General features: G+C 41.9%; 1 protein-coding gene across 7 annotated transcripts; it reads right to left on the bottom strand.

Annotated features, from left to right (window-relative positions):
* Positions 1-346: 346 nt before the first annotated feature.
* On the bottom strand, positions 347-26,523 carry LOC130564613 (eukaryotic translation initiation factor 4 gamma 1-like). Of its 7 annotated transcripts, none has more exons than XM_057350841.1 (31): positions 26,384-26,523; positions 26,184-26,264; positions 25,661-25,693; positions 25,060-25,080; positions 24,482-24,682; positions 24,066-24,150; positions 22,156-22,295; positions 15,213-15,305; positions 13,924-14,902; positions 13,750-13,832; positions 13,295-13,490; positions 10,995-11,128; positions 10,438-10,557; positions 9,948-10,331; positions 9,570-9,716; positions 8,483-8,719; positions 8,300-8,404; positions 7,630-7,971; positions 7,419-7,530; positions 7,229-7,334; positions 6,902-7,143; positions 6,702-6,823; positions 5,534-5,706; positions 5,327-5,452; positions 3,123-3,204; positions 2,933-3,031; positions 2,705-2,842; positions 2,422-2,503; positions 1,816-1,956; positions 1,075-1,291; positions 347-941 (listed from the first exon to the last, which is right to left on the bottom strand). In XM_057350841.1, exons 1-30 carry the CDS (start codon positions 26,474-26,476, stop codon positions 1,110-1,112), a joined length of 5,079 nt encoding a protein of 1,692 aa, XP_057206824.1. In that variant the 5' UTR covers positions 26,477-26,523; the 3' UTR covers positions 347-941; positions 1,075-1,109. The 7 variants fall into 7 exon arrangements, with proteins under 7 accessions (XP_057206824.1, XP_057206827.1, XP_057206823.1 ...); XM_057350844.1 differs by having other exon boundaries at positions 347-1,291; positions 7,630-7,782; positions 7,819-7,971; XM_057350840.1 differs by having other exon boundaries at positions 347-1,291.

Here is a 26,523-nt window from a genome sequence, read left to right as displayed (position 1 = left end):
TACGTAAAGCAAACAAAAAAAAAGAGAAATATTTACATAATTTCATTAAACTATTATCAATAACTAGAATCATTTTACAAGCCGGGTGGTTAAACCGCAAAGGAAAAAAAATGAAATACAGAAAAATTATTAAATGGCATTAAGGTTAGATTTTTTATTATTGGAAAAAAAAAGAAACAAAAAATATATTTACAGGGCACTCCTGAAATGCAGGACGCTGAAAGGCATGTAGTATTCATTCTCACCCAAACTCCATCTAGCCGTTGTGTTTTCTTTAAAACCTTCTGAAGGACTTTATTTATATATATATTCAAGTGGTAATATTGATTTGATTTGTAAAGTCCACTACACGTGCAGGAGGTGTGCAAAACATCCACCACACACAACTCTCCGCTCCTCTTTTTGAAAGTTTTCTGTGTTTTTTTTTTTTGTGTTAAGTTCAGAGAACCGTACGTCAGGTCCGATCCGGCCGACAGAAACGTCATCAGCAGCAGCAGCAAAAAGTTCAACGTTGTCGCATGTTCTCACGCTCGCCCCCTCCAGAGCTCTGAAGTGGAGACGCAGTTTGCATTTTTTGTTAAATTCTTCCGTCATAAAAAAAGTAGAAAACAACAAACAGCTGAATTCACTGGGCTAGATCTACACTGAGGCAAGAGAGAAAGAAACGTTGCTTCTCCTCCGTTAACAGCAACTCGCTCCACAGCGAACTACATCTGCAGGCTTCGAAAAACAAACGCAGCAGCTTTACGTCAGCGAGTGACATCGTAAATGAAGAATTCCAAGCGGCGATGTCATCTGAGTGCGGGGATGTCATCCGAGTGCGGGGATGTCATCCGAGTACGTCTCCATGGCAGCGGAGCGTGACACAGGAAGTGGCAATGCTAAAGACTAAAAGCCCATAAAGTTCGGCGAGCAGGTAAGGCTTGTACTCCTCCAACACTCTTCATTGTCATTTCGGTTCAACAGCATTTTGAAAAACAAACAAACAAACAAAAAAACGTAAAGTAAAAATGTCTTAATATTTTATTATTGAAAATCTCCCAAATGTTTGTTGTTTTTTGCTCTTTTTTCCACCTTGATGCTCCTGTGTAGTGGGTGTGGTCAGAGCTCTAGCTGTTGTCTGATTCGTCATCAGCTTCTCGTAGCCAGGTAAAGAAGGCGGTGACAGATTTGAGGGCAACGCCCTTGCCCTGCTGTTCCGCCGGGTCTTTACAGGACTCCCATTTATAGAAGCCCTCCTCTTTGATCACGTCCTCGTCGTACAACACGTCAAAAAACATCCGCAACAAATCTGCAGAGGTACAGACAACATGAATAAACATCTCAAGATGGCTGTGATTTTTGTTAAAGTCCCAGTGAAATAAAAAATTACAATTCTTATTTTTTCATGAAATATTGCAGCGTTTATTGTAAATAGTTGATCAATGTGGGTCGTTCTCTTTTAAAAATATGTGTGGCCTCAATCTCCAGTTAAAATCTGAAAATACACTTCCTTCCTGTAATGACTATTCATCTTAAATGACGTATGTAAGACGGCTGGGGCAGAGCATCCGTTAACTCCTCCCCTTCAATTGTCAGTCTGCAGCCAGTTCTATTTCAAAATGCAACAGCTGTTTTTATACATCCAATCAAATTGCAGAGAAAGATGAAAGCCACGCCCACTATTTTCTCATTAGAAATTCCATTTCACTCGGAAATGCACGAAAATATGGAAGTAAAAACGATCGCAACTTCCGGTTCACGGGGACTTTAAACTCTTTCTTTCGTCCGTGAACGTTGTTTCAGATCTTTGTGGAGACACATTGAACAACTCACTGGGCGGCTGCTCCATCTGCACCATCAGATTCTGTAAAGCGTAAAGCGCTTGAAGCTCCTTCTGTTCGTCTTTAATGTAGCGCTGAAGCAGCTTGGCCTGCTGGGTAATTTCTGTAGCGTCCACTTTACACGGGTTATCACCTTAAACACATGATGAAATCAAGAGGTCGAACTCCAAAACCACAGTCAGCTGTCTACATGGACAACATTTGAACAGACACAAATAGGGATGTAACGATTCACCTTGAGCCGGTTGAAAAGCGATAATAATAATAATATATGATGACTCAAGCCGGTAGAGATGTTTTGAATCGCAATACATGTTTTGAACAGCAGAGGCCGCTGTGTTTACTGCAAACTTGGAAAACGTAGAAGTCTTTTGTTTACATTAAAGAGACTTTTGTATTCATTTTTTATTTAATTTGATTTAGTTGTTATTTGACATAAAATATATTTTTATTCTACAAAGAAATGTGCAGCATTTGAGAAACGATAAAAGGGCAGTTGTTAATTTCTAACTTGTCTTAACTTATTTTGTAAAAATGAATCGTGAGATCAGTATCGTGAATCACATCCCTAGACACAAAACAAAAGCTGTGGACTCACAGACGATGGCCGACTGACACACCGCCATCATCAGCGCTCGCACAAACCCATCAGATGCTGTTTGCTGCTCGTCCAGGTTGGCCTAGGGAGGAAGTGAAGGTCAAAGGTCATGAGAATGACACTGATATGAACGCAACAGCTCATTAGCAAGGGTGTGTGAACAGAAGAAGTTCTTCTGATTGGCTGCGTTTTGTTGTGCCACACCCCTTTATGGTGTTTATTGAAAACAGAAACATTGTGTCACGTCAGAGATTAGTTGAAACTAATCGACACACAGCTGTACCTCCACCCAATCAAAGACCCTCTGGTTGTCGGCTTTCTCCTGCAGGAGTCGCTCGAGCTCCCGCGAGATCTCCTCTGTGCTCAGAGACGCTTTACTGCCCTTCCTCACACACTCCTCACCCAGACTCAACTCCACTCCCTACACACACACATGCACGTGCGCGCAGATGTTAAACTGGTTTTGATGAGACTGATTTATTGATGCTTGAAGATTGATTTTCTCTCTGACCTTTTCTGTGACAAACTTATTCACATCCTCGTCTTCTGGAAAGAAGTCTTTCCAGCTAAGCTCCGCCTCCTTCCACATCGTCCCCACCTTCTTAAGGCTCTGAGACAGGAAAACACAGGTTCAGACATCACAAACACAGTTTAAACTTAATTCGGGGAAAAAACAAAGTGTACATTCATTTACATCGTACCATTCCTTTACAGAGAAGTTTGAAAATCTCTGCCAGTAAAACTCCAGCTTTCCCAAAAGGCACCAGAGGTTTTGCCACTTCCCTAAAAACACAACGCAGGGGACATGTGAACATGCGAGAATGACGTTTCTGAACAGAACATGTTCAATACTAATGGTTGGGTTTGTATTAACCCAGCTTGATTTGGGTTCAAGGGATAGTTCACCCAAAAATGATAATTCTGTCATGAATGACTCACTCTCTAGTTGTTCCAAACCTGTACACATTTCTTTGTTTGGTTAAACACAGAGAAAGATATTTGGATGAATGCTTGTAACCAAACAGTTATTGGACCCCATTGACTACCAGGGCTGGGACGATACGCTTATCTCCCGATACTAGTGTGCCGATTCAATATATATCGCGGTAATCACGAATTGCGATAATGTAGCTATTGCGATTCGATATTACAATTTATTGTGATTTTTATTTTACACGCTTGGGATTTAAACAGGGCTCTAGACTAACATTTGAGAGGGATGGCACTGGTGGCACCACCAGCCCTTAACTTTATAGCACATTTTTACCAAATAAAATGATTGGGCCTCATTCATGAACCACGAGCAGAACGATTTTTTGTGTAAATCATTCGTAAAGTCGTTCTGAAGTAAATGTTCTGTATTCTTTTAGACAAACTGATGACACTGCATTTTGATGCACTATGTATCATAATGATATTTTACGAGTTATTTTCCCTGTCTTTGATCATTTTTTACTTTATAACTTTGGGTAAAACGCAGAGCTCGTCACTGTCCTTTTTTACACAGCCGTCCAATCACAGCGGAGAAGAGGCGGGACAAACACTACATTGAACAACCATCACACGCAACAATGGAGAAGTTAATATTAATGGTTACTGCATTTTTATATTCAGTAATATTCTTCGAAATAATATACTAGCAACAAGTAGACTAACTGTTGCGGATATTCTAAATCACAACCAACGCATCTCCGGAATAACACGCAGTGCCTCCAAAGCGTTCTCAGGCGCCACCAGCTGGTCATTTACAGAAGAGCACCAGGTATTATTATTTTAGCTGGCAAAAAACACTTTGGTGGACACAGTTTAATTGATTAATTTATTGGTAAGCATATAGCCTATTAGTATAATATGCATTTATGCAATATAATGTAGCCAAACCAGAGAATGAAGTCCAGAGGATTACAGCATTCCTAGATACGTCATTTGAGTAGCTGTAATTCATAGGCGGGGATTATGCTAATTGTGAATGAGCGTGCATGCGCGCCTTGTGTACGAATGATTGGAATTCATTAACATACACACATTTAACTACGAAATCTGACGTTTATGAAGTATTTGTGAATCCGGAGGAAAGTTTTCGGGAAGGTCTGTTTTAGGTGCAAATTACTCTGAATTTACACATATATTTACGAATGTCTCATGAATGAGGCCCATTGTGTGCTACTTTTTTCTTTATCTGTCGTAAACAACAGGAGAGCACAATTCCTCTGAGCTCTTGTGGCCAGGACTTGTAATTTGGTCACATCTTGGCCTTATTCTGATGAGATCGTCTAACACACAGGGCTCGACAATAAGGATTATTTCTACTGGACCAGTTGCCACAGTTAAAAGGAATAAACAAACAAATAAAAATAATAGCAAAAGCACAAATGAAGAAATATTCGTCAGTTTTGCAGTCGCACTGGAAATATTTTTTTTATATTTAAAACAAAGGAATAGAAAGAATTCTGAAAGAGGGTTAATCCTCTGCTTCCACCAATGTTATGCTTTCTCGTGACAGCTTGACATGGATACAACGTCTAATAAATTTCGCCCTCTGCTGGAATAATGAGTAACTTCGCTCCAGCACTTCTTGGGTAAAGTAAAATAGTTCAGTATAAATCGACTCTGGGATAAAACAATCGATTCTAAAATCATTTTAAAATGAATCGCGATAGTCACAACAAAGACGTTTATACAGATTTGTAACAACTCAAAGGTAAGTAAATGATGACAGAACATTCATTTTTGGGTGAACCGTCCCTTTAAGAAAACAATTTAAGGGTCCTAAAAAACACGTAAACACTCGTATTACTTGAAATAAGGCCTTATAATACTTCTCACTACACTGGAATGTTTTATCAAAACCGATCTTCTCATCTGAAAACAAAGTTGTCTTATTAGTTTGATTGACAGGTGTCACCTGAAGAGAGGGCCCATGGGAATGCCCCCCTCGTGCAGCACAGGACAGATGATTTCAGCCAGATACAGCCAGATGTGAGGAATATCAATAGCCATGTCTTCTGCAACCTCCAGAACCTCCACCAACCTGAACCAACGCACACTTTATAATGACGTTCACATTTAACACACAACGTCCAGAAGCCTCAGTCATGCGTGTGAGTCTCACCCTTTATAATACTGCTGTGTTGATAGTGTTTGTGTTTTGAGCAGCTGGTGGAACAGTAAACCCAAGTGCTCTCTAGCGATGGCACTGCGTTCCAGCGTCGACTCGATTCCCGTCCGCACAAACACCGACAACAGGGACGTGCAGTTCAACTCCACCACACACTGCAGCGCCTCCTACAGGACAGGAGAATAAGAACAGTTCAAGCGACGATGAAACAGAAGTTAACAAAGCAGAAAATTAAGAATTGCTGGTTCATTACTATTAATACTGTGACAGAAAGGACATAAAACACCAAAAGAGATTCAGCGCTGTTTTGGTTCAATGACAACACTTTAAAGTCCCCACAATTTCTCAAAAAATTGTGATGTATGATTTTATTGGCACACTTATTTGCAATGATACAGCTGCTTGAATCTTATCGGACAAGAGGTATTTAAAGTCAGTGTAAAGAGAATTTAGAGAATTGTTTCTAAACGCATTATAGATGTTAGAAATTTATTGCTGAAACACATTACACAGACTCAGAAGTATGTGGTACTGAATTGTGGAGTTAAACCACTAAACAGTTTTTCACCAATTTCAGGATTTTGTGGGCGGGGCTAAAACCGTGGATCAATGACGCAACGAAGTGATGATCTCAGGGTTGCAGGCGCCTTCAGGCTCTCATGTTCTCACTCTGCCCAAATAAACAAATCTCACGCAGAATAACAAGCAAACTTTAACGCAGGCGCGAGGAACGGAGGGGAATAACACGTGATCACGACGTTCTGCAGTGATTATCTATTGATAAATATCGCGCGCAATTCAAAACCGCACGTAAAACTCTTCACATTTAGCATACTGGGAACTCGGGTTGAGAGACACGAGTGGGCGTGGCTTCAACGTCAACATCAGACACGCCCCCAGCATTTGAGAGTCCTGCTTATTTTTCCAACTCATTTTATTTACTTGATGTGTTTTCTCTATTCAAATTTGGCCGGGTGGTTAATAACACACTTTTCTGTTGTGTGACAAACTCAGAACACATGTTTTAATGTCACTTTACACAGACTTCAACAATAAAGAGGTAAGTTGCATGAATAAGAGCAAACTTCGACAAAAATAAAGATAGATTATGAAAAGAAACGTGTGTGTGTGTGTGTGTGTGTGTGTGTGTGTGTGTGTGAACCTTGATGTCATTGATGTGTAGGTATTCCTCTATGATGGCTGTTGTTTTCTTCTCCAGTTCTTCTTCGGTCAGAGCAGGTTTGGATGAAGCAGGTGGTGGAGTGGGAGCCGTCTCTCTCTTCACTGCACACACACACACAGTTCAGTAAACAACTGAACACAACACACACCTTATGAAAGCTGTTTTGCGCATCATCTCACCGTTCTCCCGGGTGCCGCGCTCTCTCTCTCTCCGCTCGTCCGTCATGCTGGACACTCTCCGGACCGTTTCCACCGGACGCTGATCTCTCTCCCGACTCCTCTCGTCCTTCTCACGGCTGAAGCTTCGCTTGCCGACGGCGGGGCGATTCCGGTCCTGCCGGTCGTCACGCCGATCGTAGCGGTCGCTTCCCCGGTCCCCGCGCTCGTCGCGGCGGTCAAAGCGTTCCCGACTGGAGCTACTCCTGCGATTCACAGATAAGAAAGCCTGTCAGAGCATGCGGGGAGGTGAGGAATCATCTACCATCGACGCTGAACGTGACCACTGACCTGTGAGGAACCCGCCTGTCAGAATCCATGTTTGAGGATGAGGAAGACGCGGACTGTTGGAGCGCTGAGAAGCGGTTCAGATTGCTCGGGCGACCGGTGTCCTGGGCTGAAGATGACGCCGGGACACACACAAGCGTTACGCTAGTCACACATGTTCTTTATTAAACAAACAACACGCGAACACACTCACCGCCGTCGTTTGCTTTCGCTCCGGAGCCACCGCTACTGCCTTTACCCCAACTGCCCCATGTGCCCTTACCTCCAGGGGCAAGAAGCTGATTATTAAAGTCCAAAGCGCCCGGCTACAAGACAAACAAACAAACGTTTGATCAATAATGATGTATTGGAGGATCGGCTCGATCACTAATAATATTTGATTATTGATTGTTTTTCGGTCAGACCTTGGTAATCTTGCTGAGTCGAGTGGGGTCAATGGGTCTGTTTTTGGTGGAAATAGGCACCGTGTTCCAGCCGTCGTCGGGGGCCTGGTTTCCACGGGAACCAGGCATGTGCTGTCCACCCCGGGGTCCCTGACCACCCATTCCCCCTCCGCCTCCGCCTCCGCCTCCTCCTCCTCCTCCTCCTCCTCCGCCTCCTCCTCCTCCTCCTCCTCCTCTGCCCTCCTTCTTAGACATGAGCTGTTGAACTTTGACCTGCTCTCTGTGCTCCTCAAGCTCCGCCTCCTTGTGAATCTGCTCGATGGTCTTCGGACCCAGATCTCCTCTGCGCGGCACCCAGTTATTCTGACAGAGAAATAAATAAAACAAAGAAAGAGTCGCTTTCATTAACGGTGAGGTTTGTACTCTTGCATTTATGAAATGGCCTTATATGGAGCTGGTGTGGGCGTGTATTATGCAAATTACTAACATTGGGCAGTCACTCATTAGCTTATTTAGAATACAAAATAAACAATATAGGAACAAATGATGAAATGAAGCAAAACACTTTTTTAGTGAGTGAAACAGGTGAGGTGATGTCAGCCGAAGCCACGCCCACCTGAGACTACAGTGAGCGAGACTACAGTGAGCTAGACTACAGCACACACACAGAATGAACCTCAGGACTGCTCACCCGTCTTAAGTCGATGACGTCCTGCAACATGAAGCGTATTCTGGAAGATGTTTTCCTATCTTTGATAATTTTCTCCATCTGATTGAAATACTGATCCATTCGGGGCTGAAATACACAGAGACGCTGTCATTAGAGCTCATGAAACACCAAAGCATAATGTGTTTGAGCTCAGTTGAGTCTCACCTTGGCCTTCTCGAAGTCGAGATCTTTGCCGATGGTGGAGAGCAGACGACAGAGACACTCGAGACTCTCCGGGTCATGGTTCTTCAGCAGCTTGACGATACAGTCATGCATGATGTTCTCTGTTAACATCTTCAGTTTGAACAACTCGCCAATGAACTTGATGTTGCCTAGCGACCGTCGCCGAGCTTTGTCTTTGTCTTCCTCAAGCTCCTCCTTCAACTTTTGCCTCTCCTCTTCCTGAAAGGCCAGGGGAAAGGAAGTGATGTCACAAATGAGGTTATCCTGTTATTTTGTTCAGTGTTTTGGGTTTTCCAGATGTGATGTGACTCTGGTTTGTGTTCTGATGTGAATTGACTCTGGTTTGTGTTCTGATGTGAAGTGACTCTGGTTTGTGTTCTGATGTGAAGTGACTCTGGTTTGTGTTCTGATGTGAAGTGACTCTGGTTTGTGTTCTGATGTGAAGTGACTCTGGTTTGTGTTCTGATGTGAAGTGACTCTGGTTTGTGTTCTGATGTGAAGTGACTCTGGTTTGTGTTCTGATGTGAAGTGACTCTGGTTTGTGTTCTGATGTGAAGTGACTCTGGTTTGTGTTCTGATGTGAAGTGACTCTGGTTTGTGTTCTGATGTGAAGTGACTCTGGTTTGTGTTCTGATGTGAAGTGACTCTGGTTTGTGTTCTGATGTGAAGTGACTCTGGTTTGTGTTCTGATGTGAAGTGACTCTGGTTTGTGTTCTGATGTGAAGTGACTCTGGTTTGTGTTCTGATGTGAAGTGACTCTGGTTTGTGTTCTGATGTGAAGTGACTCTGGTTTGTGTTCTGATGTGAAGTGACTCTGGTTTGTGTTCTGATGTGAAGTGACTCTGGTTTGTGTTCTGATGTGAAGTGACTCTGGTTTGTGTTCTGATGTGAAGTGACTCTGGTTTGTGTTCTGATGTGAAGTGACTCTGGTTTGTGTTCTGATGTGAAGTGACTCTGGTTTGTGTTCTGATGTGAAGTGACTCTGGTTTGTGTTCTGATGTGAAGTGACTCTGGTTTGTGTTCTGATGTGAAGTAACTCTGGTTTGTATGCAGTTTTGTGTGTTCATACCCCTGTGGCAGCATCCAACTCTTTCTGTTTCTTCTCAAAATTTTCATCATCATCTTTGTCTTTCTCAAACTCCTTCTGACAGCGATTCAACAACAACTTCCTAAAGTTCACTGTCACTCCTGGTTTATCAGAGGTGGGAACCTTAAGCTGTAAAGAGAAGATAATCAGAAACAAACAAACACATAAACACACACACACGCGCGCACACACTTTGCTCCTCAGAATTTGTTTGTAATCACAGTGATGGTCAGACACACGGCACAGTATTGCGATCTTCACTGGAGCACAAACCCTCGAGACAGTAATGAGAATTTGGTTGGGTTTGTTTGTCATGAAGTCAAAACACACACACACACACACACACATACAGGGACTGACCGCTATAAGGCAGCGGCACATGTTGGCGTAAGCGACGGAGAAGTTGGGTTCAGAGATGGCTTTCTCAAAGATCAGGTCGATGACTCCCTTCAGGCGCTCTTCTGTGTCGATAGTCATGTCAGTCACCTGCTTCATCAACGGCTGAAACATCTGCGGCGTCAGTTTATTCAACACGCTACGAACACGCTTGAACAGCTCCTGCGTCTTCAGCGCCTCTGCGTCGTCTTCCTCCGCCCGCCCGCTGTGCTTTACCGATGGCTTCCACGCCTTCACCGCCTTATTCAGTTGAATGTCCTCGCCGAGAGACATGCTGGTGATGATCTTACGAGGCTCTTTACCCCGCGGGCCCTGACCTGAACGCCGGGGGCCGCTCAGACCTGACGGCTAAAGAGAGAGAAGACTTCAAAATAACTGATGATGACCAGAGACTTGCATTAAGAAAATACAGTACATTTGATTTCATGTTGACTTGAAGTGTGGTGATACAGACCGGGCCACGCCCACCGACTGACGGACGGCCAAGGTTGGCGAATGACGGGGTGAAATCCGGACCACAGTTCATTCCAGGCAAACGACTGGGATCCAGCTGCCTCAGAGGAGTTTTATTGGCCTACAGAATGACAGAAAGATAAATAAATCGTAGGGCTGCTCGATTGACAATGACAAAAATCATAATCACGATTATTTTGTCCAATATTGAGATCCCGATTATTTAACACGATTACTCATTAACTTTTAAAACAACATAGAAAATAAATAACGTTGCTTTTAAACTGTGAATTCAACTGAAAAATAAATGTAAAGAAATAGCACAGCTGAACCACTGTAAAGGAAAGGGGTGCGCTGTGGATTTATAACACAAGAAAAGAGAGGATCCTTGCAAAATGGAATGTGGCACAATAATCGTTTTACCTCGATTGTTTTACCTCGATTGTTTTGTTTTTGTAATTGTTGAAGGCCAAAATTGACGATTACAATTAATTTTCGATTAATTGCACAGCCCTAATAAATCGTGTACACACACATATGCGTGTTTGTGTTACTTACCTTGTCCAGAACGACATCACTGATTTGTGGCAAACCCTCAGGCTTGTGCATGCTGGCACTGATGAACTGGAAGCCCAGCAGAAACTCTCGGTCATATTTCTTCTTCTCCTCGGGGTCTATAGGTTTCCATTGATCTGCCGGAAACAACAACATTATTCACAATATTCACCCATCTATGGGGATTTTTAAATCACACACAGGTGTGCAATTATATTAATTACCTTGAATGTTAAAGACAATCAAAAAGCTGATATAATATGATTTAAAATAACAAAATAATACAACAACGCATAAACAAATAATGTAACATTATATCATATATTTATGGATTAAAGTGAAAAAAAAAATCTTCTGACTGTTTTTTTTTCATATTCCTTTAACCGACACTTTATTGAAATAGTTGAGACCAATAGCAATTTTAATATTGGCAGTTTGCGTATTTTAAAAGCTATTTTTAATCTGCGAAAAAAAGCAACCAATGTCGTTTCGACCGGTATACATTCGCGAACGTGTCAAAAGTTAACAGCAACAACAATGATTATAAGTTTATGCCGTGAACCTCGCATACTTAAGAATTTAGCATTTAGTCGATCGTTATGAATTCTTATAGCAACCATTGTAAACACGACAGCTTAATTCTTAGATCAGACGGCTTTGTGTTGTTTCCAGGCGGACCGTTAAAGAACGCGACACACACGTCTCCAGGCAATCCTGTGAAATTCAACCAATCAGATGACGACTTAGAACGTGCTAAAGTGTTTCCAGAAAAGTGTGCCTTATGCATCAGAAGTTAAGCCAACGGTCAGCTGTGTCCCAAATGACATACTATTATGCACATAAACTATGCACTCAACCATCTAGTGTATGAATTTTATAAGGGTAGTATCGTCCCAAATAGAATACTAAACCGTTTTCTACTAACCGGAAGTAGGTTTGCTCGAGCAGCGTACGATAGCCCCGCCTTCCTTCGGCTATGTAAGCGAAACTGCGAGCGTTGAGTGCGTGAAGTGTCCGCAGTTCCACACTTCATATTTTCGTTTGGAAAAAGTGCATCATCCGGGTTGTTAAAGTGCAATTCTTTATTAAGGATTTTTTCATGTGAACACACTACTCACACTATTTATACTATAAAATGGTGTAGAATAATGCATAAGTACGTGATTTGGGACGCACCTTAGGCTACACCTGACACCATATTAAGTGTTTGACTAACTCTTCTGTTAAGAAGGTATCACTTTAATATTTCCATTTCCGACGCGGCACTGCTTATCATGCGACACACCGCAGAGCCACAGCAGCTGTAGGACTGATGCTTTTACGCCATTTTCTTTTTTACTCAAAATTTTAACAAACTGTTAACTATGTCATGAAATATCTGATATGCCGACTGTCAAATATGTGCATGTGAATGTGTTTTGTCGTTTAAACAGTTTTATACTGATGCCGTTAGTTGAGCTATTAGTGAGCGCCGCCATGTTTGTTTCTGTCGCGATATGAGATCTGTCGGATTTACATCACGTGAATGCATCCACTTCTCTCAAAATACACAAATGTAAGTGCCTGGTGAACTGGTAGAAGAATAGAGTTACATTGCAGATGCTGTGTATCTGATGTGAATAAAACACATCTGTCAAATTATATTTGAGGAGATTGTTACGGAGTACTTTAATCCATGCATGTTATTATATTTTACTGTTTTGCAATATTACATTTTATATGTTATACTAAACTATATTAGAATTAACATAACAAATTAGCATTACATTTTTGTGTGTAATCAAGTCATTACATAAATATATACAAATATTTTTCCTAAAGATAAAAATCTAACACCGTGTCTACACCGGACGCGGCGCGACACGAAAGCATTTGAACCCATTATAATTATACATTTTGTCCAAACTGGATGTGTCGCGCCGGTCGCAGACACGGTGTAACACACTGACTAAATGATCTTATAGGAGATCATTTTTAGCCAAAACTTATCTTCGATTAATTGATCAGCACGTCATGTAAATAATTTAAGCATTTCAATCTATCGACATCCCAAGTTGCATTATTAAATATTATTATATTTGATCCATCATATTTTATTTGACAATATTCTATAACAACAAACACTATGTTATATTATATACTATGTGAACACATCACACAGAAACAAACACTTTATAAATGAATATTTACAGCTCAACCCCCAGTAAAGACAACAGTTACTGACAGAAATGTCTCATTTCTGATGATTTATATATTAAATATTTACTCCAGCAACTGTACACCAGCAAAGAGTTCACATTTACCTTCTTTATACTGGTACTTCTGATCAGTGGGCGTGGCAGGGGCGGGGCTCTGTGGCCTGATGTTTTCAGCATCGAGTTTATCTTCTTTCTCCTCCCAAGTCTCATCCACATCTTCTGCAGGGGGCAGGGCCACCGGGGCAACGACCTCTGGCTCCGCCTTCACCGGGGGTGTGGCCTCAGGCTCAGGGGGTACAGGCTTTCCAAAGACATTTCATCATGAACTTACACCGAGCTTATTGAACTGAGCTTTCGGGAAAGACTTAGAGCTAGACAATGGATTTGTCAAAGTTGGCCGGTCATTTAAATCCAAATGTTAAGTCGAAAATATGACAAACAAACGTACATTCAAATAATATTCTTAAATAAGGTAAGTCTCAACACACACTGCTATATTTTTACTCGGAAATTACTCAACGAAACGTGAGGTGTCGTGCGTATTTGTGACACGTGCTCACCTCTTTAAAGGCATCGAGCATATCGCCGGCCTCTTTCTTATTCAACTCTTTGAATTTTCTCTTCTTCTTTGGCACAGAAATGGCTGCAAATACACACAAGTGTAAACACAAACAAACAGAAAGCAGGCATGTGTACATCACTCTTCTAGGGTGTTTTTGTCTTGCGAGTAACACCTGTCACGGTACTCTCAGAGAGAACGGCCTGCGGAGCCGGAACATCATCTCGCTCATCAGCCGGAGGGGGCTTGGCTTTCGAAACATCCACAGCAACCTCTGACGGGGCGGCGGACTCCTTGACAACCGGCTCGGAGGTTTCCTCGACAAACGGTTTATCGGTTTCCTTGGCAACAGGAGGCGGTGGCTCGCTAACGACACTTTGCGGAGTTTGTTTTTCACCAGTTTCTTTGACAACAGTCTCCTGGGTAACGTTTTGAGACACTTCCTTATCAACCGGCGCGGGCATTTCCACAGCAACCACAGGAACGGTTTCCTTGACGACAGCGGGAGTCTCCTTTATAACAGGAGCAGGGGTCTCCTTGAAAACCGGAGGAATAGGCTCCTTAACAACAGGAGCTGGCACTTCCTCAGCAACCGTCTCGTCGACAACCTGTGGAGGGGTTTCTTTGACAGTCCTAACAGGCGTTTCTATGGTAACGGGTGGAGCCTCTTCAGTGACATCGGGTTCGGCGATAGGGCTAACGTCTCTGTATGCGCTGTGAGCTTGAGTCGCCGGCGCTGCTCCGCCGTTGAAAAGCTGAAGCTCTTCTGGCTGTGCTATTGGAGATTCCAGCACTGGCTCCGCCTGCAGAGCAGGGATGGGCGTGGTCTCAATCACTGGCCCCTCCTCTTTACCTTTAGGGGGTGCATCACCTGCACCGTTAGAACTGGAGGGGGCGGGTTTTTCCCATTCAGCTTCAATGGCCACTTCCAACAGAGCGGATGTCAAGTAGGTATCGTCCTCAGGCGCGCGGGGCGGAGCATCCACCGTATCGTCTAATGGACTGGTGAGAGGGGGAGTGGGCAGAGCATCGGGTACAGGGCTTTCACCTGGAGGGATGGGAAACTCCTCTCTGGTTGTCATGACGACTGCAGGTGGGGTGTTATCGCCGTTAGGCTGCGTGCCGATGACAATATCAGACGCACACAGCAGTGACTGTAAATACATTTTGAGGAATATTATGAATCGTTGTCAAGGATTTTTTTTACAAAAATTGTCCAATTAATCATTAAAACCAAATATGCAAACGGACAACTTCAAATACAAAATCATACATGACGTGATTTCATATGCAGTTTTTTGCCATCTGCTCACGTGATCACTAAACGGATTTGTGAAGTTGATTAATCATAAAACTACTAAAGGACTTAATTATAACAATTAAATGATAAGAAATCATTTTTAAGTGCAGTGTTGTGCACGTGTGTGTTCATGAGCTGTAGGGATGTGTGTGTGTGTGTTGTACCTGAGGAGGTGTTGGTGTTGAGCCGCTGCGACCTCCTGACATGATCTCTTCTGTGATGTCACGACCTCCTTGATTAGGGTCCCTAATTCTTATCTAGAGAGAGAAGACCGAGAGACAGACAGCGAGGGGGGAGAGACAGTACGAGAGAGAGATTTATTACGCAGTACAGAAGAAATATGTGGAAACACACAAGTACTGAAGCACACCGAATAGAAGACAACGACAAATAAAACGACACAACAAAAATAGAAAACGAACAAGAGCGAGTGACCGAGTTAAAGCCAAACGTGTTAATCTGTGCAGTAACGGATTAAATATGTAATGAATGTCTCTAACACACACACACACACACACACACACACACACACACACACATCACAGTGTCAAGTACCTCATAAAGCAGAGAACGTAAGCGCCTGTAAAACTTTTTGCATGTCCTTTAAAAACACGTAGAAACTCAAAAGGCTAAAAACACCCGACTGTTTGTCCTGCAAAGACTTTACGCAATGAATCACACACACCGACTCACCAAACAGACCCCAACACACACATTGACAAACACACACACACACTCATGAGGCAGCACATTCCCTACCTGCCCCCCCCCTCGCTCAGGAGAGGTCGGGTTCTGTTAGGCCCGTCTCATCCTGGATCTGAAGTCTAAACTCAGCCTGACGGTGACTCTCCAAACAGGGCTGAACGCTCACACACAGCAGCGGGCCTCAAACTCTCACTCTCTCTCACGTACACCACACAGCGACAGAGCGAGAGAGAGAGAGAGAGAGAGAGAGAGAGCAGTGGAATGTGTCCCGCCCACCAGACTGAACCCGGACCGTTGGAGGGGTGGAGCTGTTGAGCCACGTGGAGCTACAGAACTTAACTCTTTTCTTCAGAAACTGAGAGTGAAACTCGCCATGTAGAGAATGTTACTTTATATTACAAATGTGTGATATGAATTTCAGCATTAGTATCTGATTTATACTGAATTACCTAGCAGATTACGCTGGATTATTAAATTAACTAATTATATAATAACAGAATTATTTTTGAGTAGGTAAAGATGGATAATGAATAGTGGGGGTGTAACGATATGCCCGGTTTACGACTCAATATGATACACAACACTGGGTTTACAATTACATCACGATATTTGTAAAAAGATATATATGAGACTGACACTGAAATGACAGATTTTTCCCTAAAACATTAACAATTTTTAGTAACATTTGTTGTTTTCTATACGTCACTTAAAAATTAAACTAAATTTTAACATAAAAATAGAAAAAATGTATTTCATAAAAAAATATATTGCCATAGTTCTACGATACATATTTTAATCCAGGGTATATACAGGAATCATGGAGCGAAATTTAATACTTTTTAAGACCTTTTTCAGGACTCTTTCCATACGTTATAAGACCTCATCACCATTTTTTGTTTTAATCGGTTACATTGGCGACACTTTAACTTACATTTACTATATAATGATTGTAAAATAGCACAACTAAACAATCTTAGTTTGTAATAACTCATTAATGCAACATAATTCAGAAGGGTGGGAAAGAAGCACAAGAGAATGAATTGAGTGACTAACCCAATGCAAGGTTTATTAAAAAGAGAAACGAGGCTACGCTAAACGCCTTCCGACACACAGAGCAGTACACCTCAGAGACGGCCCTCAGCCATGCTTCCAACTCTTTATCCTCCAACCATGCTGTTTAACAACCGGGTGTAAATGGACCTCCCACTATTCACCTACTCAATGATTCAATTCAGGCAAACTTTAGCATATGACCTCTTTGGACTAGGGATGCACAGAAGGGAAAATTCTTGGCCGAAGCCGAATAAAATTGAAACACTTGGCCGAATACCGAACACGGCTTTTCTTATTTCTTCTATTTATATAGCCAATTTTTCACTATTGCATAAACTAAATGGTCGAAATGTGCTTTTCAATATAATACAATATAACTTGAAATAAAATTTAGCAAAACAAGTCCCTTTCGAAAAAAACCCAGCATATGCTGGTTTGGTATGTTTTGATGCTGGTTTAAGATGGTCATGTGCTGGTTTAAGATGGCCATGTGCTGGGCCTTCAAACCAGCATCAAAACATATCTAACCCAGCATATGCTGTTTTTTTAACAGGGGTAGGCTAAATTAAAACAAAATTTGAGACCTCTCCCTTCTTGAACAGCCTATTTTAGGCCTATAACTGACTGCTGAAAGAATGTACTGTACAACAAGTCCTTCAACATTATAAGCTATATGAATAAACGAAAACTATTGGATTATTATTGGCTACACTGCAAAATGATTTAAAGAAAAAAAAAACATCCATGCAAGCAATTCTGACAGACAACCATTTCAGTTCACGTCTCTCCTCCAAACTCCGCCCACAAAAGCTGATTGTTCTCTCAGAAGGTGCACTCGTGGCCGGGGTGCACAGAACATACTTTGACAAGTTGTTTAGTACAGGGGACTGTGTGCACGCGACCACTGTATGATGTCAAAGGATGTCGCGAGCGGCGGGGCTACTGTCAGACCGCCCGCTCCAGTCTGAAGTACACAAGTTACCGACTTTCATTCAGAGAAATGTACTCCGGCTCGGCAAGTTCTGACCTGTGTCTTTCTCTGACACTTTAAAATGCTCCACACACTGCCGACATGTTTGTGGCATTAATAAAGCGCGAGCGCCTCTCTCTTTCTCTCTCGCTCTGCGCGGGTTGATCATATCACATATTTTTTTTGCTCTTTTCGGTTGCAGAACATTCGGTGCATTCCTACTTTGGACAAATATGAGAAAACGATACAAAATTGAATACCTTGGAAAATGGCATTTAAGACTTTTTAATACTTTTAATGGCCTTAATTTTCGCTAAATTTATTTATCAACTTTTAATACTTTTTAAGACCCCGCGGACACCCTGTAATCATTTCTGTATTGTGATCTATAGTTACACCCCTAATGAATACAGAAAGTCACATTGTTTTTTTAAATTATGAAATCAATATCGGATCATTGCCAATGACAGTTGATTACATTTTTTGTTAGTTTTGTGATCGAAAGAACAATTCTGAGATGATAAATTCCAGATATTTGCAAAAAAAATGTGATTCGTTTATAATTAGAATACCATAAAAACTTTTTTAATAAGTAAAATGTTCTCAGACAATCAAGTAAAAAGTCATGACATGACAAAAACAAAACTTTAATAAACCAATTTTGTGTTGATTTTGCATTAAATTCAGCGATCACAGAACCACAATAAAACCCCAGAAGAGACCAGATAGAGGATATTCTCTCAGGACTCTAGACTGCGACCAAATGGTCGCATTTTGCGACTACTTTTCCTGCCGGTGCGACCAGTTTTTCTTAATGGTCACACCGGTGCGACTGCCAAACTGAACAATATATAATTTTTGTGCATTATAAATTTAATGCGCAGAAACGTTATATTGTGCAAGCGGCGCATTCAGTCAATCTATTTCGCTTCCCCTCCTTCAGCCATTAGCTTATCTATCAGTGCCCTCGTCCCACAAAGACGTAATGCGCGGCAGGTGTTAGAGTCACGTTCAATGCTATATTGATGAAGCGGAGAACTGACAGAGCAGACGAGTGAAGCACTCACTCTTGCAAGTAAAATAAATATGTGTCCACGGCTAAGGTACAAAACAATAAAGAAACATCTTGCCTGTATTGTGTGCAGTGTGAAGCTTATGCCGAAAAAACAATATTTGCAACAGCGTGTTTAAACCTTAAGCACTATACTATTGTATTAAGCTCTCCAAAACACTGCAAAGCACACAAAATGTTAGACACAACGTTAAATACATTTTGTCTGTTAGTCGTTATGGATCAAAGTCAAACATATGTATCAGCTTTCATGTAGCTCAGTGGTAAGAGCATTGCGTTAACAACGCAAGGTTGTGGGTTGGATCCCAGGGGATTGCACATACCTATGTATAAATGTATAGGATAATGCAATATAAGTCGCTTTGGATAAAAGCGTCTGCCAAATGCATAAATGTAAATGTATCAATGCAGCTTTCATAAAGAAAAATCACTAAAAGCCTTCAGTTCTCGCATGTTTTTGAGATATGCGCGCGCCCAGAGAGTCAAGAGCGCAAAATACTAAACTGAGTTCTCTTTCACGCCTTCTTACTCTGAAACGGACATATAAACACAAATTATGTCAAAATTCCCATATTAGCAAGTATCTTTGTAAAAATAGTCCATTTCATGAACGTACTGCGTACTGGACGTATGCGTCACAGTATATTAGATCCGTATGTATACTCGCTCTTAAAGGGGCAGCAGCATAATAAAGATCTTTATTAGTAATGTTCATCAAACAACAAAGAACGGGCCCAAAAACACTCACTGATATTAAAGGAATTGTGTACTTATACGAGTTATTCGTAATAATGGAAAAAAGTTGCGTACACTATTTAGTTGTTAAAGATGTGCTTTACATATGGTAAAGTGTTGAAAGATTTTATGTATACACAATAATGATTTCTATACATTCGTAATTCATTTATTAATATATTAAACACGTTTGGATGTAGTTTCAGTTTCTTTTCTCTTGTACGACTTGGTAGCACCAGTGCCTCCTCTCTCAAATGTTAGTCTAAAGCCCTGTTCTCTGTCTAGCTGTATTCTTAACTTTATAAAACTGTCATTTTCTATTTCTGTTTCTTTGGCAATGCAGAATACTTTGTCAAGCAAATGTTTACTCTCAAATATAAAACTCAGATGAGGCATGCACGTTACTGATAAGAAAATGATTGAGAAACTTAAATTTGAGATGACTTTTCTCTCTCTTTCACCGTGTCTCTCTCTGAGTTTCTATTCCTCTGAAGCAGACGTCACTGGTCAAAGGTTCGAGCCGTGCAACCCGGCTGTGATCTCTCTGATAACACGAGTAGACCTTCTGTGCGACTCGCACGCTACACACATCATGTGCCGGAGTGACCACATTCACACGTGCACAGAATAATTCTCTCATAATGTGCTAACACAGATGTCTTCCTTTCTTGAGTTCAACACACATCGATCATTTTAAATCAAAACATATTTTCAGTTTATTTCAGTATTAAAACTAAAACGAGAACTAACTTTAAACACAGCTACATGAGATGCCGAGGTTCCTCATTGATGTGTCTTTCTGAACCCTGATGCTTCAAATCTCTGAGCAACAATCTCAACACAACCACTAAATTGAGAGCAACCAACCAAACCAAAGCTGTCACAAATCTACACAAAACACAAGGCAGCACACCGCCACAGACTCGTGTCAAGAGTTACTAGATGATAAAGAAGTGGTGTATTCTCTCATCTGACTGAACACACACGCAACGCACACAAACACGCGCACGCACACACACACACACACTGTAAGGTTATGGCGTTATTATAATGACAAATGTCGCGAGCGCATTATTACAAGGCGAGAGCGCATTCTTGTCATACGAGCGCGCGAATCTCTCCGCTCGCACGCCGATTTCCTTTGCTCGTGCACAAAACTGGACGCGCGCTTTCAACTATACGCTGCTCTCTTATGAATTTTCTCTCCTCTCGCTCAGTGAGCGTGTGCGCACTCAAAATGCGTTCCGTGCGTCCACGAATCTTTTGGTACTCTTGCTCTCGAGAGGTCCTCCTGTGTGTTCCAGGCATTATAGGCTGTCAAAAGTAGTCAACCAATCAGGGATAGGCTTCCACGGCGGGCCAATGAAAACGCGACCTTTTACATGGCATCTTATTGGTTGAAAGTGACTCGACGTTTTCAACGAAGCGAGATGGATCCACCACGTTCTCAGGTAACAATATTAATATATTTGATGCAACATTATTAGTCAAATGTGTATTAGAAATGAACGGGGCATTAGGATGCTTTGTAGGCTACATATAAACATCAGTTTAACTACCATGTTATTCAGACAAAACAGGCCAACACCCTCAAGTTCATGTGGTCCTCATGCATGTCCTACACTAAACATAATATTGTCAAAATAGTACTAAATTGATTACCGAACAATTTAGATTGGTGTCTTAAGTTAGCTTTATTCTAAAATAATATTTACTACAAGTAACGGTACATATCAAAACAATAATAGCACTGGAGCATTTGGAAATATCATATAATATTCTATACTTATTTGGTTATGCATTTAATGCGTTTGCAGACAACACTGTAAGTGTTCTGCATTCAGTGTTCCAGAAGTTCAGGGCACACAACTGAACTTCTATGCAATATACCAAACGCTCCCTTACCGTTCATTTATAATATACATTTGATGAATAATGTTGCATCAAATATATTAAAATTGTTACCTGAGAACGTGGTGGATCCAGAGGCGTATTAAGACCTCTTGGTGCCCCCCATCCACCCACCTACCCACACGCAAGAATCCACTCATTAAAAGATTTATATATTAAAAGATTTTATAAGAATGAAACTCAGCAATTTACAATATACTATTTTACAAGAATTACACATTAACATGACACTTTTGTAGAAAAGAACACGAAAAACAACTCTTCATCAAGCATTTTTAACAATTAGGCCTACTGTAGTTAAGAGGTCGCATTTTCATTGGCCCGCCGTGGAAGCCTATCCCTGATTGGTTGACTACTTTTGACAGCCTATAATGCCTGGAACACACAGGAGGACCTCTCGAGAGCAAGAGTACCGAAGGATTCGTGGACGCACGGAACGCATTTTGAGTGCGCACACGCTCACTGAGCGAGAGGAGAGACAATTCATAAGAGAGCAGCGTATAGTTGAAAGCGCGCGTCCAGTTTTGTGCACGAGCAAAGGAAATCGGCGTGCGAGCGGAGAGATTCGCGCGCTCGTATGACAAGAATGCGCTCTCGCCTTTTAATAATGCGCTCGCGACATTTGTCATTATAATAACGCCATATAAGGTGTGCATCCCACCTGCTTGCGTTCCCGTTTGGGCGGAGCTTGCTGCTGTGGAGGAGGCGGGGCTTGCTGCTGCTGTGGAGCTGGGCTCATCAAAACGGGTGCAGGGGGAACAGGGGGCGTGAACTGGGGCTGAGCGGGGTAATACGCTCCAGCTGAAAAACACACACATTCAGAACGAGTCACAACAGATCTTTTTGTTATTTATTTCATAGCAGGGTGCAACTACAACAATGAGTGTTTCTAAAGTATTAATCATAGTGTTACACACACACCTTTCACAAACACACAATCTGTCACAGCCAAATATACAATATAAGTCAAATGTTCGAACACACCTACTATATAAAACATTATAGTAACACAACGAAATCAAATGTTCCGTTTTTCGCAAGCAGTTTTAATGATATCATTTGATTCTATTGCGTAACGTTTTATTAACTTTATTGCTGTAATGAATCGGAGGTTTGCAAGGAAAACCCGTCACCTGCTCATCTGAACGCTTTTAAAACACCGACTGCTTGTTTGGTTTAGTCTCTCCGTATCCGTCTACGCAACCTGACTTATATTACAGAGGGAGCATTGTTGACCGGAGAGAGTCAAGACTAAATATAGTCAAAACCCACAGACCAGAGAGAGAGAGAGAGAGAGAGAGTCTTAACTTAGTAAATAAGAGGCTGTGCTTCACGAGAGACGTTCAGAAACAGAAAATACGCCGAGGAATAAAGACAGACAGACAGACATCAGACTCACGTACCCTCAGATCCTCTGCTGGACCCTCTGTTGCCCATGTTCCTCTCTGAATGCCCGTTTCTCTCCCTCTCTCTCCCCTTCTATCTAACCATCTCTCTCTCTCTCTCTCGCTGTAAGCTGGCCCGGTCAGTGAATGTGAGAGAGCTCCAGTGGAAACCGGCTGTGCTGGTGCGTGTGTGGAGGGGGCATTGAGACCCAAAAATAACAACCACGTGCGAGACACATCACTTCTACAAACAGTGTGTGTGTGTGTGTGCGCGCGTGTTAAGACTACAGTGAGTAAATAAAGTCACAGAGGAAAGACACTTCTGAGATCTTTGACAGCGCCCTCTAGAGGCTAGTAGACCTCGAACACAAGATAATAAGCGCTTTGCGACAGGATCAGTTTAGGAACAAAGTCCCGGAACAAGTAAAGAAGGCTGTTGCTCGTGAACTCAATTTTCCCTCGGGCTTTCCCCCGATTGCATTCGAATCGACAAAGGGAACGTCATTTAAGCGCATCCGTCAAACAACGTCAAACAAACAAACAACAGAAGTTTGGCCAATCAGCATTTGCCTACGTCACGGGTAGTTCTTATCCTGCTGGTTTAGACCCTACCTCGGAGAAGGAGCTAAAGTGTTCCTCCACAAACCTTCTCTGGAAATAAAATTTAGTCCGGTTCCTGCGGTGCGAACGCAACAAAAAGCGGGCGCATCCGGCAAATCGTCCCGGAAACTATGAAACCGTTCCTGCAAAAGCCCCATATATAAACCATTGCTGATCTGAAAATAACGGACACCCTGTCAATTCCAAAGAAATAATGACTAAAAAGAACTAACAAGAACACATGAACAAACAAAAGAATGAACACACAAATGAAAAAGAATGCAAGAAAAAAGAGAGAGGACAAAAGAAAGAAGAACAGAATGAATGAACGAGAAGAACGAACAAACAAACAAAAACGAATGAAAAAAGCTGTGATTTAACGGCAGGTGATCTGGACGTTTTTTTGAATCTCACATCACTTTCATTTCAGATGATATAAAGATTCAGATGATGAGTTTTCACTCTTACGAATAATTTGAATTGATTTTTTTACAAAAATAAATGAAAGACAAACACAGAGATGAGAAGCAGAAGATTTGAACACACACACACGCACACACCTGCTGCTGCTGCTGTTCATACATACCATAATCACCCGGACTGGTACCAGGGTAAAAACCAGGAGAACCAGCCACCTGATACTGCGGAGGGGTCACGTAAGAGGGGCGGTACTGAGAGACAAAGAGAGAGAGAGAGAGAGACTGAAAACTGCTGTATTTTACTGCACTGACACGCACACACGCACAATAACATGTGAGAGTAACACAAGCCCTGTTTCATTCTGATAGTCAGCTGGTCAGTTTACAGTTTAAAGGAGGGTGGGGGGGGCAGCAAAATCAATACACCGATGTGTGTGTGTGAAAAACACGCTGACAAATGTTAATGATGTGTACGTAATTTTAAAACAATAACACACACAGTAGAGTGTCAGACCAGAGTTTTTGTTGGAGGGTGTGTGAATTGATTTTTAAATGATTTGTAGGAACATGATGTCGGACTTACCTGGCCGGGTATGTAGAAGGCAGTGCCTTGCGAGTTTGGGAAGCTGATTGATTGCTGGGGGATCATCATCATTTGGGAGGGGCCAGGCTGGAATACATGAGCGGGGCGTGGTCCGTGTGGAGGGGGAATTGGGTGAGGGGCGGGGCTTGACTGAACACGCCCAGAATTGGAAGGTAAAGTGGGCCGACTGGCATAGTACGGCTGAAAAAAAACAATGAGATGCTCAATTGAAAAAAATATTTACTGCAATGACGGTATATAATGTGACAAAAACATTTTCTTGTATAACATGTTTGTTTGTATATTTAAATGCGTCTTCATTGATATTGTATATCTTTACTGTGTTAACAATTCAACTATGTCTGTGAAATGTGTCATGATTGAAGTTGTATTGGCAGTAGAAGAAGTGACAAGTCGTTTATATTTTTCATCAACACTGGGGATGTGTGACAATTTTCAAAGTTGAATCATTTGTGAGATGCTAAACTCCGGCGAGACACGGCGGACAGAAAAATCCATCTGATGCATGTTAAGAGCTCAACAAACCAAATGAAGTTCCACAAACACAGAAGCATTACCTGCAGCGACCTGAATCCACCCTTCAGCAGCACAAACACACACAAACACACACAGCAGAAGAGCGAGAGAAATGAAGAGTGTGTTATCCATCAGCACGCAGAGTCAGAGAAACACAGCAGCATGCAAACAAACAAAGCACTTAAACACTATGTGTGGGTTTAGTTATCTGGTTGTTTTGTGTGTTTGTGTATACAGGCAAGCGTGTGTGTGTGTGTTTGTATCTGTATCTTTGCGAGTGTGTATGTTTGTTTGTGTGTGTTTGCGTATACGTGTGTCTGTGTTTATCTGTATCTTTGCGAGCATGTGTGTGTGTTTGTATCTGTATCTCTGTGAGTGTGTATGTTTGTGTGTGTGTTTGTATCTTCGCGAGTGTGTGTGTGTGTGTTTGTGTATAAGTGTGTGTGTTTATCTGTTTCTTTGTGTGTGCGTTTGCATCTTTGAGAGTGTGTGTGTGTTTAAAGTGAGCGTGTGTGTTATAAATGTGAGTGAGTGTGTGTATGTATGTAGCTGTTTGTTTGTAAGTGAGTGTGTACGTTATAAGTGTGAGTGAGTGTACATACATTTGTGTGCACATTTGAATGTGTGTGTGTGTGTTAGTACCTGTTGTGGTAAAGCTCTAGGACCTGAGGCAAACTAGAAAGAGAAAGCCAGACACACAGGTCAAAGGTCAACACACAAAAGCAATAACAGCCATAAAAGCAGTAAAGAGATTTTCCCAGAAGCACCTCAGTCACACAAATCACACACATCATCCTCTACACAACTCAGAAATGTGAGCTTCAGAAGCTCTTGAATGAAAACCTGATCTTACACTGAAACAGATTGTATATTTATTGTATGTGCACAATGTGTATTATGTATATTACATTATTTATTGCATATGTATATTTAGATTTTAACACTTAACCTCGTCCTTCCTAACATGCACCGCCTCCTCTGAAAAGACTTTAGTTGGACAGACGACCCACAAGAACTAACAACACAACAGCGGGGTTTTCTAGGTAAAAACTCTACACATAAATAAACTCTACACAAAAAAAACATGATCAAACCTTCAACTTTGTAAGTCAGGTCTATTATATTCCATGTAAAACACTGACGTTAAAGTGTGTTGCTTACGCACCTGTCGGGATTGGGCGGAGGGGTTCATTTGTGGTGGAGGGGTGCCGAAAACAACTGAAGGTGGAGCAGAAGGAAAACTGGGCTACAGAGAGGACACATGAAGAGTATTAAAAAAACATGTATAAAGATACAAGAGTCATGAGGTGACAGGCGTGTGTGTGTGTGTGTGTGTGTGTGTGTGTGTGTGTGTGTGTGTGTTACCTGGGACAGGCCCGGGGAGGGTGTTGGGAGCGGGACGGAGGGGTGGGGCGGGGCGGATGGGGGTCCAGACAGAGGCTGAGGTGCCTTATTCATTTCACCCGAAACATCTGCATTGAGACGCAGCACCTACTGACAAAACC

Source organism: Triplophysa rosa, linkage group LG14, assembly GCF_024868665.1.
Source record: "Triplophysa rosa linkage group LG14, Trosa_1v2, whole genome shotgun sequence".
Classification (NCBI taxonomy): domain Eukaryota; kingdom Metazoa; phylum Chordata; class Actinopteri; order Cypriniformes; family Nemacheilidae; genus Triplophysa; species Triplophysa rosa.
Note: the sequence above shows the minus strand (reverse complement) of the source record. Positions and strands in the feature narration are given on the sequence as shown.

What these genes read in the sequence shown, in the direction of transcription:
- LOC130564613 (XM_057350840.1), bottom strand. Translation starts at nt 26,476, where the DNA reads ATGAATAAGGCACCTCAGCCTCTGTCTGGACCCCCATCCGCCCCGCCC. An exon ending in CTCTGAGAGTACCGTGACAG is followed by an intron (nt 13,833 to 13,923) that starts GTGTTACTCGCA and finishes GTGTATTTGCAG; the next exon opens with CCATTTCTGTGCCAAAGAAG. An exon ending in GCGCGGCACCCGGGAGAACG is followed by an intron (nt 6,824 to 6,901) that starts GTGAGATGATGC and finishes GTGTGTGTGCAG; the next exon opens with TGAAGAGAGAGACGGCTCCC.